The 13,597-nt window shown below is 37.7% G+C and overlaps 1 protein-coding gene across 4 annotated transcripts in view; it reads right to left on the minus strand.

Moving 5' to 3' along the window:
* Nucleotides 1-13,597, minus strand: part of FMN1 (formin 1) — a 179,249-nt gene that overhangs the window by 155,165 nt on the left and 10,487 nt on the right. For 2 of the 4 annotated variants that reach the window (XM_039705428.1, XM_039705426.1), the window contains exon 2: nucleotides 9,404-11,414. In XM_039705428.1, the coding sequence (XP_039561362.1) occupies nucleotides 9,404-11,312 (1,909 nt within the window). In that variant the 5' untranslated portion in view covers nucleotides 11,313-11,414. Of the gene's footprint in view, nucleotides 1-9,403; nucleotides 11,418-13,597 lie in introns of all 4 variants that reach the window. The other 2 variants (XM_039705429.1, XM_039705427.1) reach the window with 2 other exon arrangements.

Raw genomic sequence — 13,597 nt, forward strand, 5'->3', positions numbered from 1 at the left:
TGATTAATGCTTCAAATTTACCACAATATGCTTAAGAAAATTCTGCAGCTTTTAAATATGCCTGCCTTAGCAGCTGTAGTGTTCGGTTTCTCTGGGCATGGAAATAAAGCTATTTTTTCTAAGTGCACAGACAATATGAATCAGATCCCATACACAAATTATGTATATGAGGTAAGCATGATTAACATCTTGGGTCAGGGAGAGCACCTGGTATTTTGCAAACAGTAACAATTAAACCTACTGGGAGCAGGTTGGGAGCTGAGGGTGTGCCCTCCAGCCCTGGCAGCTCCCAGGGCTCCTAGCCTTACTGCTGAAAAATGTCAAGTGTTAGGGGGGAACAACCAGTTTTAGCTTTTCTACAATTTATGACTCAAAAATAAGTTCATGCACTCATAGAAGGAATAATTTCTCGTTCGCCAAACTCCTCTCTAATTCAGTTTTGTTAGTTTCACTTATGTTTCTGTAATAGAAACACTGAAGCTTAGAGAACAAGAATCAATTTACTTCATTTTGTACACATAATAAGAATTACTCTCTATTCATAAATGTTTGGTGGTTTTGGTGACTTAACAGGTTCAGATTTGCAGGGGTAACAATCAATAAACAGTTATACTCATGAGATAGGCAAACAAATACTGAAATGACTGGAAATTTTATACAGTAGAAGCTCAGAATACTTGCTCCCATAAAGTCAGATTTTTCTAGAATGCATTTTCCCCTCTTAATTTTCCAAAGTATTCAAGAAAAGTGAGAGCAAACATGGTAACAGGTTAGTGAAACCATTCATCACTTATACCCTTAATCTTGGGAGTTTTGAACTATCCAAGTCAAAAATCATTAAAATTTGTATTGATAGCAAAGAAATGCTAAGTGACTGCTTAGGACAGTTTCAGAGAGGCTCTCAGTATTCAGATTGCAAAAATGTCTCATATGCCTCTTCACTGTAAAAGCAAACCTTATAAGAAAACCCACAGGACTTTCCATTTTAACACTTCCAAAATGTAAATGGGAAAAAAAAAGTAGAAAATTACAAAGCACTGAAATCTTTATCACACAGGACATTACAAGTAGCAGTATATAGAGTCTGTCACTCAGGTGAGGGACTGTGAATTATTTCTATTTCCTTCTTTCCTCACCTTTTGTTCTGGTAAAGGTGAATTTCCCATAGCCTTTCAAATTCCTCATGTAAAACACATCCAACAGTTCTCAGCATCTCACCTCTATTTTCTCTGTTCTATTTTTACCTTGCAGATCCCAGCAACAAAACAGACAAGCCTGAAGAGATCTTTGAATATAGTCTAGAAAATCATAAACAGTGCAATTGAGAAGACACCATAATCTAAATGCAAGGGTACTCATAATTTAAGCCTGAAAAAAAATTACTCTGACACACAATTAAATAAATCATTAAACCACTAGGTGCACTATTTTAATGTTATGACTCATAAATAATATTCACTACTTACAGGTATTATTCAACTGTATTATTATAGATTTATGTCACATCTGAATAATGAAATATTATTAAAAATTATTTACTGGTATGGGACATCACAAATACATAAATTGCATCTTTATTAATTTTCAGTATTTTAAAGTATATTTTTAGCAGGGAGTATGCAGAATTTTTCACCACTTTTACAAGCGAGATTTGATGCTATGTCACTTTTTCAGACAAAATGCCAAAGGGTAGCTATTAGAGATTTAAAAAATTCTTAAATGCATTATTAAATCATACTTACAGAGATAAATACCTGAATCTGATCTCAGTTTATATATCATCCTGATCCATCAAGAAAATTTCAGCTGAGCCATTTCTATCAACTTGTTTATAGTGGTCAACAGAATAATAAAGATTTAAAGAATGAAAACTATCACATTATTCCAGTACTTTACTTCAAGAAATTCTTTTCATACTGATGAGAAAAGAAGTCCATTTCATTACAGTAAGTTTCTTAAACTGAGTGCACAAACTGTAAGCCAGAAGGAATGTTTTGGCCTTTTCTCCCCCCATGAAACAGAAAATTGTTAATCTATGACCTGCATAAAACATTAAGCTGCCTCTGGTTTTCCATTCCAATTTAATTCACTTGGTTTCCCCTCACTGATTGCCTTTGACTGAAGAGTCACATGTTTCAAAGAGAGAAGAAAATATAACTGTTGCTTAAGTGTGTCATGCTGAGAAGTCATTCAACTAAAACAGGAGCTATTTGTTCACAGAATCTATCAAGGACAGTCTTCAGAGGGTCTTTTTAACTCAGAGACCATGTTTTGGACTTACAGTTCTGCCTACATTCATTTCAAACTGCCATACGTCTGCCTTTCAATGCAGCATTGCCTTACTTTGTGTATTCTAGTAGGAAAAGATTTTGGTTTCACTGGGATGAAGTATGAAGAATCTTTTATCATTACATGTGTAATAAGCCTCAATAGAGAATTCAGGCTGATGTCCTCGAAGGCAATCACAATATAGTGTACAATGAGTAACTGCACTGAATATAACAGGAAAACAAAGATCCATTAAACAGCTATGTAGTTGCTGTAATTTTACATGGACATACTATTAGCAAACTTTCCAAGATTACATATTTAGAAAGAGTATGTAAACTTAACAGGAAATATTTTAGATACAGCTTGCAACTGTATCCAGAAGAAGCAAGAGAAATCCTTATCAAAGAGGGTATCTATCTTAAAGACCTAAGTCACAGTCAGGATAGTGGTGGTACTCACTATGACTCAGAAAGCCAATAGCTGGAACGATCTTCAGAAATAATTAACCCTGTTTAAGCCACATTGAGTCTGTAGGTAACACAATTCCCATAGAATATTAGAGATACACTGTGCTAAAACAAGCAAGTTTAGAGAAGAAGTTAATGGTATTATAACACTGAGATGGTAAACAGAAAATTTACATAGATCCACCTGAACTAAAGAAAACACACTTTTGCTGTGAGAGTTACTAAACACAAACACAGGTTGCATAGACAGGTTGTTCAGTCATCATGCTTGGAGATATTAAAAGGTCTGCACACAGGCCCATGCAATTTGCTCTTGGTGACCCTGCCTGAGCAGAGGGTTGGACTAGATGATCTCAAGTGGTCCTTTCAGCCAAAATGATTCTGAGATTCTATGACTAATTCTCTCTTCTTTTTTGTTTTAATTCTTTTCTTACACCAGTCCCTTAATTCTTAACTCCTTTATATCACCTTCAAAGAACATTTATTCTGAATAAGATGGGTTTTGTTAAGCAACACACTCATGCGTATTACTTTCATGTGAATTACCTTGAGAAACTATGCATCATCTTTCCATGTGATCCATATGCAAAATTGCTTCATGAAGTGCATACTTACCGTGGACAGAATGCTATAGTGCTTTTAAAATGCAAAGTAGCAATTCTCTGAACCACTTCAATTAGAGAAGATATTTATAAACCTTTCCTTTCCCTATAAAAGGAACATCAAAAACACTATAATATAATCTGTCTCCTGTTATAAGAGCCTTCAAACAGACTTTTGTTTATATGAAACTTCATTTTGTAAAACCATGGTTCAGGAACACATCACAAAGTCTTGTTATTGCATTTCTCTTAACTGACTATTTGTCCCTTTTGAGCTTAAAGAGTGAGTTAAGTTAGGAAAAGACAAAATAATATTCCAATAGTATCTTGAAATTAATTATTTTTGCTACCTTCATTATATATCTATATTGAAAAATGTTGCCTGTATTTTCCAATTGCCAGTCTTCTGGCACTGGCACTGCAATAGATTCACTATCATGTAGTTAATGATAATATATCCATCCAAAGCCAAAACTAACGCTTCTCACATCCTACTACTTTAATGCTGGAAACTTAAATGGATGTGTAGAACTATAGACTACAGAACTGCCATATTTGTAGAATCAGAGTGTTCTTCTCTTGGAAGCAAGCCATGTTTACACTGCAAGCAGAAATGAATGCAGGAAAACTGGGCTAACACAGATTTAGCAGGCAGTTGAAAGACCTAAGGAGTAGGGCAGCTCTTACTGCACAGATATGGAAGAGTCTTTCTCTAGGCACCAAGGAGTGAGCTATCAAACTGAAAGTATCACTTTGTGCCTTTCCCTCCCTTCAAGATCTTTGAGGATTAAAATACAATCTTATACCAATCTAATAATAATACTTATTCAAGTATTTATTTATATAGTAAAGAGTTCTTTATAGGTTAAAGTACTTTTATACTTTGAGAGTTCAAAGTTGATCTGCCAGGGATAGCCATTAGCAATTGGCATGTTTCCAAATGGCTGTGTGTAATTTTTGACAATCATACAAGACTACCAGAATGTTTGTTTTCAATTCTTTCTAATGGAAAGTGAACTGCTGCCATAAAATTTTCATTGGCAGAAACAACCAAACACAACATTCTCCATCTAATAATGAGCAGGGACAGGGATATATGCATCTACAATTACATCCAGAATATATTGCAAATAGCTCTTGGGTAAACATCTTTAGCTAGTCAATTAAAGAAAATTATTTGAGAAATAACCAAAAAAAACTCATATTCACCAACCTTTCCAAGGAGTTAAGATTCCTTCCCTACAACATAATAAGCATTGTAATTTTGAAGACCTTAAATCCAGAATTCTACCTCACTCTTCTTTTTCTTCCTCCCTTCTCTTCTCTGTATCTCCAAAATTTCATGATACTGCACACTGACTTCATGAAACCTCAGCAAGCCAGATGGATTTATAGCCATAATGTACATTCTAATGGTTAAAGTTCCTTTCGCAGGCTTTCCCAACAAAACAAAAATAAAAATTATCTTGACTCTTATCAGCCGTGTTCTACTTGTTTTGTGATACTCCATAAATGTTCTCTATCACAGCCAAGGTAACACTCTCTACTCAGTCTTGGAGTTCCCCTTTTTCACTTGTCCTCCATCTCTTGTTCTTCCTGCTAATAGCACCACTCAAAATATCACAGTCCCTCCGTATCTTCATCCAACTTGATTCACCTCATTTCCCACTCCTAACAGCTTCTGTTTTAGCCAGTCCCAGCCAGCCTTCTGGCTTCCAGTTTTTAGCAGCAACTGAGATTTTTGGGGATCAAATTATTCCCTGCAGAAGGGGCGGTCTTGCTCTCTTGTCCTTTCTGCTACACTTGCATGTCCTCCCTCATCCTTGCTGTGGTTTTCATCAGCCCACTGTGAACTGTTCAGCTCACTCAACCAGCCAAAGCCACTCACCTCTCTCCTTGCTGGCTCAGTTTTCAGCTTGCTTAGTGATTTGACTCAAATTACCAAAAAAGCAAGAAAAAACACCAAAGTTGTTGCAGGGAAGGGGAGGAAAAGTGAAGAGAGGAGGCCTTCACTGGAAGAAGGTAGAGAGTAAGAAGAGAATGGGCCTGTCTTTTCAGTCCCATAAGTCTCAGCCACTTTACCTGACACAAGCCTTAACCATTCAGTTCTATTCCAAGTTTAGTTTCGTTTCTCTACAGCCCTACTAACTTTGGATTTCTGTGTTTTCTGGGTATCTTCTTCCTTCACATCTACTAGATACCAAAAAAAGGAGCATTATTCATTGGCTGGGGAAAGGGTAACATCATCCTTCTCATTTGTTCCCTTTCTTGCTTTCACCATTCCCCCTTGTCAGATTTTTATTATTTTTTCCACATTAGGAATAAAATATATATCAGAAATTGTGATGAATAACCCTTGCCAGTCTCATCTTGACTCAAAGCACAGCTACCAGTTACTGTCTGGGAACCTATGTTATAACCAGTGATTTTTGTTTTTAAGTTTCCTGCTCTGAATCAAATTCACTTCAATAACTACTAAAAATTCCCCTAATATTCTTTCTCTTACAGGCAATACTTAGTAAAATAGTATATTAATGTAATTTAGTAATAAATTGATAGAATAGCTCTGAAAATTTTCTCCTTATCTTTTTCTACTGCTGTAGAAACTTGAGAGAGAAGCAGTGACAGGAACTAAAAGGTCTCAGAAAATCTTTTCCTGAGACAATACATCTGATATTCAGATGCATTGATGATCTTTTCAAAGGCATCTCCAAGACTACAAAAGCATGATGTACTTCATATTAGAGTAGAAACAATTTCATACAGAAATGCAGGAATTATGTTTCTGAGGATTTAATAAATGCCATTCTATGAGAAATTTTAGTGTTTGTGCTTCTGCTTTTGCTGCTTGTAACTGAGCAGTTTATTGTTTGAAAGCCCTAAGTTATTCTAAAGCTTTTTCTTAGAATTTTGATAATTCAAATAAAACTATTGCATGCTAATACAGGAATTTTGATTCCCAGTCCCACCTACAGAGAAAATTGCCAAATAATTATTGTTGAACTATAAATTATTCCTAGTTAACTATTAACTTACTAAGAAGAAAGCTGTGGCCTATTCCCATGGCCAATAGTTGCACTTCAACAAGAAGATACAGTAAACTGTACTTTCAAATTAACTACTAATACAGGTTTGTGCATTGAAACTATGATATATGTGCCATATATGTATCTTTATATCTATAGAGAAACTGAATTTGAGAAAAAGTGGAAGTACAGAAGTCAGGCACTCTGCCTCAGTTTCAGTTTTGACTAAAGGAATAATTGCCAATTATTGAGAAAGTCTGAAGAATCATGATTACAAATGACAAGAAAAGAGAATTAAAATTATGTGTAGAGCTGTATGATGAGTCCAACTTGTAATTTAAACTAATAAATTAGAATATTAAACTAATTAATTAAATTTTCCAAATTCAAAGTTACACTGCTAACAAAAGGCTCCAATGTTTTTCAGGAAGAAGTAATGCACACTGTGACAGCAATGGAACTTTGAAAAGATATACAAAAGTCCATCATTTTTGCCATGAAGCAAATCCTTCAATGAACCTGACTGATAAAAACTTGAACAAAATTATTCATAATTCTTACAGTCATTGTAGATACTTACACAATTTAATAGCTGACTGGAATTGAAAGAAAACATTTCACAATAACACCCTACTGAAGACAAATCTGAAAATTAGTCTTGAACTCTCCTCTTCACACATGGGAGGAATCTGATAAGAATCAATCTGATAAGAATCAAAGGAGAGCAGGTTTACAACTGTAACCCTTAATATCATTTACATTAACTAAAATTGGAGGTACATCGTTTGTCTCACTGAACTATAGTCAGTTAGTTATTATTCATGTATGTTTACAGAAGAGTGGTATTCCATCCAAATGCTCTGTCAAGAAGAATGATTCCACCCTGGGCTCAGATGGAAATGGAAGTCATTATCCCCAGATCCAGAGACATATCTACAGTATTATACATGCCAGCAAAACAGGGAATTTTTTCTTAAAGTCACAGATTTTCTGACACACCTGTAATAATGTTAGCATGCATTCATACTTGAAAAAAAACCAAACAAACCAAAACAAAACAAACAACAACAAAAAAAAAACCACCAAAAAAACCTTGTGATATTTTCTATCTGTATTAATGTAGCCAGGTAAATGTGAACAAGAAACTGGGCTTGTCTGCTTTTCTTCTCTTCCCAAAGACGTTTCTGCTTAATAGCCAGGATTTTCAGCCAACAGATGCCATTAGTATGTATGTGTGTTGTTTTGTTTCTTGCAGAACCATTGTGGGTTAAGCCCAGTGGGAAAATAAGAACCACACAAAGACTCATTCCCTTCCTCCTGCCTTCCCCCAAGTGGCATGGGGGAAGAGGCATGGAAAAACCCCAACAACTGGGGGTCAAAAAACAATAATAATGAGTGAAACATAAGTAGAAAAATAGGGAAGAAAAAAATGAAACAAGTGATGCTACAGCAATCACTCACCGCCTCCCATGGGTAGACTGAGGCCCTGCCAGGTCCCAGGAAAAAGATGGCTAACGCCTCTAATGCCCCCTCTTTGCACTTTTATTCCTGAGCATGACGTTATGTGGCAGGGAATTTCTCTTTAGTTAGTCTAGGTCATCTGCCTGCTTGTGTCCCCTCCCAGCCTATTGTGCAGCCCCTGGTCTTTTCACTGGGGGGATGCAGAGTGAGAAACACAGAAGGGATTGATGCTGTGCAAACACTGCTCAGCACAAGCTAGAACATCCTGGTGTTATTGAGAATGTTTTCATCACAAATCCAAAACACTGTTCCATTCAAGCTACTGTAAAGAAAATTAACCCTATCCCAGGCAAAGACAGTACAAAAGTACAGCATAATAGGTACAGTTCCACAGCCAACAATTCCAAATGATACATTAAGTTAAAAATACTAATGTAAAACAGAGAGAAAAAGATTTGCTGTGCTACCTTATTCTTATAAAGGGGTGAAATTGCTGGTTTTGTCAGCTAAACCATCTCACCAAAAGGTACAGTGAGTACAAGATGTAATGAGAGGGATAGGGGAGCACAGCACACAGGAACTAAGAAAGGAATGAAAGAAGAACATAGCACTCATCTTTTCAGCCTTGTCAACTCACCAAACAACACTTTAAATTTGATTTAAAAAAGTCTTGAGTGGAACTAGCACAACTTCTAGAACTAGCAGGCATAAATGCAAACCTCATAGGCAGTAGTAAACACCCTCTGGCTAAGGTAATGGTTTCACACCCTGCACACCTCCCCTGTTTGAATCCCTCTTTTGTGTCATTTAGCACTGTGAGCTCCCCCTATAATACAGAGGGACCAGTCTGAGCCACACCTAGACCACTGTAGAATTAGGTCCTTCAGCCTTCTTGCTCCTTAAGTTAAAAATGAAGGGTATAGATGTTAATGTTCTAACAAAAATGACATGCTTACAAAAATAATTATGCATTTTTACACAGTATAACTTCATAAATAAACCCATGCCCTGTACTCAAATACATTGTAACATGACTCCTGCATGCAATCATTATAAAAACAAGCCTTTTCTTATAAATTTACATCAACCTTGTAGCTAAATGGTCAAAGCACCAGTCCTATACTTAAGGCACTGTAGAAAATATTCAGAAAATATTCTATCAGTTAAGCCATACAAGCAAAAAGAACATATTGGAGAATAAATGTTACTATAACATTCTGAAAGACTAGAACACAGCACAGGAAAAGCAGGAAAATAAGCATGTGAGCTTTTTTCATTACATACGGAAAGATTTTTCCTTAACTTTGGCTAAGAGGTCATTCAGTAACAACAGAACTGAAAATAAGCTGACAGAAAAATATATCTTGAAACCTTTTATAGCCATAACTTTTGTTTAAAAACGTTAACAACTTTTCACCCAATCTGTAAGTAGTGAAAAATGTTTTTTCTATAACATAATACTTATTATTAACAGCTAGTATTCAAAAAACCCAAGCCAAACAAACCCAGAAAACACTCCAAGACTTTCATGCTCAGTTGATTCTATTAGTTTAAAATTGCATAAAATAGGACTGACCTGAACAGAAACTCTGCTGTGTCCGAGTAGTTAATTTTTCTTGCACAGCACACTTTTCAAAATGTCCTGCAGTTGCATTCTGATGTAGGCCCCGTTGCCTGCTGGCAAATCCCAATTCTCCAGGATCAGAAAACTTCCGATAAAACTGTGGCTCCAAATCACTGAAGGAGAAGTTTACAGCGCCATGTCTTCCATGGCCATACTCACTGAGCATGGATTCGTCCTCGGTGTTCTGTGCTGACAATGGGAGGATCCGGTGGTGCAGCTGCGGGCTGGGCAGTCTCGAAGATAACGGAGAAGGAATAGGTGACATTTGTTTGTGTGTATTAGATAGCGAATATGAATTACTAAAAACATTACTCACTGCTGCTAATGGGGGTGAATGCAGCCTTTTCTCTTCCAGTTTAAGATTATTACTTGTCTGAGGAATATCAGGACTTTCATTTACAGGCAGGTTCAAAAATAAATGCTTGCCGTTTCCCCGGGATACCGTGGTCCTTTTCTCATATAGTGAGCCTGGCAGGTTTCTGTCTACTCTTGTAATTTGTTGCAGTCTCTTCCATTCTGCAGCTTCATCTAAACTGTCGCTCCGGATAACTTTCAGAAGAGCTTTATTAACTGCTCCCACAAGGTTGCATGACTCATCAGTAATGTGCACTCTCTCTGCTTTGTACTGCAAACCAGAGCCGTCTTCCTCCTTTTCCTGCAGCACACTGTTATTAGAGTCTCCAGCAGCTTCATCTACAGAGCATACATTACTTCTTGATATAAACTCGTTATTTGCTGTTATGAGAACAGGAGAAATGGTTTTGTTATCTCTGTGAGAGTCAGGCAAATACTCTGCAGGGGGGTTGGTAACGTTTTTAATGCAAGTGTCAAAATCCTGGACTTCAGCAAGAACTGTGATTCCTGGTTTCTCCTTGCATACTGGCTCAGCATACTTGCTACTTTTCAAGATTTTAGCAGCTGCAGATTTACTTAATGTCTCAAGTTTGTTAGACAGACTGTAGTGAGATGAATTCACCAAAGTGGTCCTCTGCTGTACCTTGGTAACTTCAGGAATGCATTCTCCATTATCCACTGGTTCAACTGCAACAACATCATTGATGTCTTTTGAGCTAGAACTGGGTAAGACAGCATCCAATTTCACAGCTTTGTTACTCTTAAGAAAATACCCCTCTTCTGTCCACCTTTCTGGTTGTATTCTATTGTCTACTGGTAAATTACCCTTACCTTTTACTGTTAGCCAGCTGGAGGGAGAAAAGGAGCTGGGATAACTCCGGGTAGAAAGTCTTGTGGAGACCATCTTATTTTTCTGTTGCATGTCTTGTGTACTCAGTAAAAAGAGATGTTCATGTATCTTTTTTCCCTCTTTATGATGTCTGATCTCCTCAAAGCTCTCTTTCCTTCTGTATTTCCTCATTTTTTTGTGATTCAAATTGTCTCTTTTTGTAGAATCCAGCAATAACTCCTGCTGATGTGTAAGAATGGAGTAATTATCACCTTTAAGTTTTGTGACTCCGGAAACATCCTGTTGCTTTTCCTCTTGATGTCCTGCCTTAAGGTCCGGAGTGTCATGAGATCTCAAATCACTGGATAACAGGTTTTCCTTTTCAGCAGTTAGTTTGTACATTTCATTGAGAAGGTCTTTTGTGGTAGTTTGCTTGAAAATAATAACTCCACGGTCTTTATATGGCCGTTCTCTCAGGGCCATGTCTAACCTCTCCCTTACTTGATAGCAGCCACAGAAACTCTCACTGCTTCTACCCAGAGTTCCAGAGCCCATGTAAGTAAATCCTGTGACTTCCCCCTCTGCATGATAGAAGCTGATGTAACAAAGCTCCGTAATGGGTTTGTGCAACAGGAGGATGGTATGTGTGCCTTCCATTATGCTTGCCAAATTAGTCATTCATTTAAATTATGTTCTAAGTGTTCCAAAGCTTGCATGACATAGCATGTGAGGCAGGGAATGGACGGAAGGCATCTGACTAATCTTCAACAATAATATTGTCTGCTGGAAAAAATAAAGAGAAGCCTGTCAAACTTGATTATGGCAAATTTAATATGACAAATAACAAGCCTGCAGAAGCACACTCTTCTCTCAGTATTTTCTGATACAAATCTTTTACCTCGAAAATCTGACACAAAAACAATGACATTGCCAACACTTATAGTTGGAGTCATAATCTTTCTCTCTCATGCATCATTTCTTTGTCTCCAGGGTTCTCAGTCAATGCTGTGCCATCAGGTGACAAGATGGTCACCAGAACACCCATTTCAAAGAGACTTTACTTTAGAATGGTGGAATCTCTTGCCCTCTCTCTGTTAAAAGTTAACTTGCAGTTGAACATCTAGTAAAAAGAATCATTCAAGCATACCTGTTGCCTTTTTACTCAGCACAACCACCAGCATAACACCATCACAATGTATTTAGGTCTCGCTGCTTTATTAATCAAGAAAACATTAAGACAATAAAAAAAGGTTGAATATTTTCTTCTTGTACTATTTTGGGGAACTGCCAAGACATCAAGAAAATTTGAATAACAAAAAAAATATAGGTTTGGCTAACATACAGGTAGTAAACAAATCTATTTTGGATCAACATGCAATAGCATAATTGTACTTTTATAGGCAGATTTATTGAACTGTTTTATTTCCTATCCTTTTCATCACATATTTTCTTCCTAGAGATTGAGTATATTTACATTTGTTGGATACACAATGGAAGTTTGTTTGGACATTTTGAGAACTAAATTGTTTTTCTTATCTGGAAGGAACTCTGCTACCACAATTAAAGTGGGGAAGTCTGAAGTCATTAGGGAATGCATAAGCATCAAGGAAAGACCTAAAGCCCAGACAAAAAGCTAGAGAACACCTGCTCCTACACTGAAAAATGCAAGAATTTCAGTTTGTAGCTGAAAAAGCATAAATACAACAGAACTTTTCATAATTTTAAGAGAGTCAAACTTAGGCAATAGTATTTAAAAGGAAGCTGTCATATTACTATGTAATATATTTCATAGAATCATAGAAAAAGCTGATTTGGAAGGGACCCATCAAGATCATCAAATGCAACTCCTGGCCCTGCACATGACACCCCAAGGGTCACACCATATGCTTGAGACCATTGTCCAAAAGCTTCTTGAGCTCTGTTGGGCTGGTGCTGTGACCACTGCCCCAGAGAGCCTGTTCCAATGTTCAAACATCCTCTGGGTGAAAAACCTTTTCCTGATATACAACCTAGATCTCCCCTGACTCAGATTCATGCCATTTCTTCAAGTCCTGACACTGTTCATAAGAGTGTAGAGATCAGTACCTGCCCTCTGCTTCCCCTCGGGAGGAGGTTGAAGACTGAAAGAAGGTGTCTCCTCCAAGTGGAACAAAATGAGTGACTTCAGCTGTTCTGCTTAAGGCTTCCCCTCCAGAACCTTCACCAACCTCATAGCCTTCCTTTGAATACTCTAAGACCTTCATATCTTTGCTATACTGTGGCTCTCAGAACTGCCCCCAGCACTGGAGGTGAGGCTGCCCCAGCTCAGAGAAGAGCAGGACAATCCCCTCCCTTGCCTGGCTGTGATGCTGTCCCTGATGCACCTCAGGACAGCACTGGCTCTCCTGGCTACCAGGGCACTGCTGGCTCATGTTCAACTTGCCACAGACCAGGACCCCAGGTCCCTTTCTCTGGCACGGCTTCCCAGCTGCTCATTCCCATTCTGTCCATACATCCAGGGTTGCCCCACCCCAGGTGTGGAATCCAGTACTTTCCCTTGTTTCTGTTCATGTGGTTGATGATTGCACAGCCCTCTGACTTCTCAAGATTTTTCTGCAGGGCCTCCCTGCCTTTGAGGGAGTCATAGCCCCTCCCAATTTAGTGTCATCAGCAAGCTTATTTAGTATTCCTTCAAGTTCTGCATCTAAGTCTTTAATGAAGATGTTGAAGAGCACAGAGCTGAGGATGGAGCTCTGTGAAACCCCACTAGTGACAGGTCACCAGTCTGATGTCACCTGATTCACTATAACCCTTTGCACCTGGCCTGTGAGCCAGTTGCTCACCCATCCTGTGATGTCCTTATCCAGCTGTGTGCTGGACATTTTGTCCAGAAGAATATTGTATTTTGAGACACAGTATGGAAAGCTTTGCTGAGGTCCAAAAATTTAGAAGTTTTGTATCAGTTTTTGTTATGCAGACTTAGA

The sequence above is a fragment of the Passer montanus genome, unplaced genomic scaffold (genome assembly GCF_014805655.1).
Source record: "Passer montanus isolate IOZ18808 unplaced genomic scaffold, ASM1480565v1 scaffold18, whole genome shotgun sequence".
NCBI classification, from domain to species: Eukaryota; Metazoa; Chordata; class Aves; order Passeriformes; family Passeridae; genus Passer; species Passer montanus.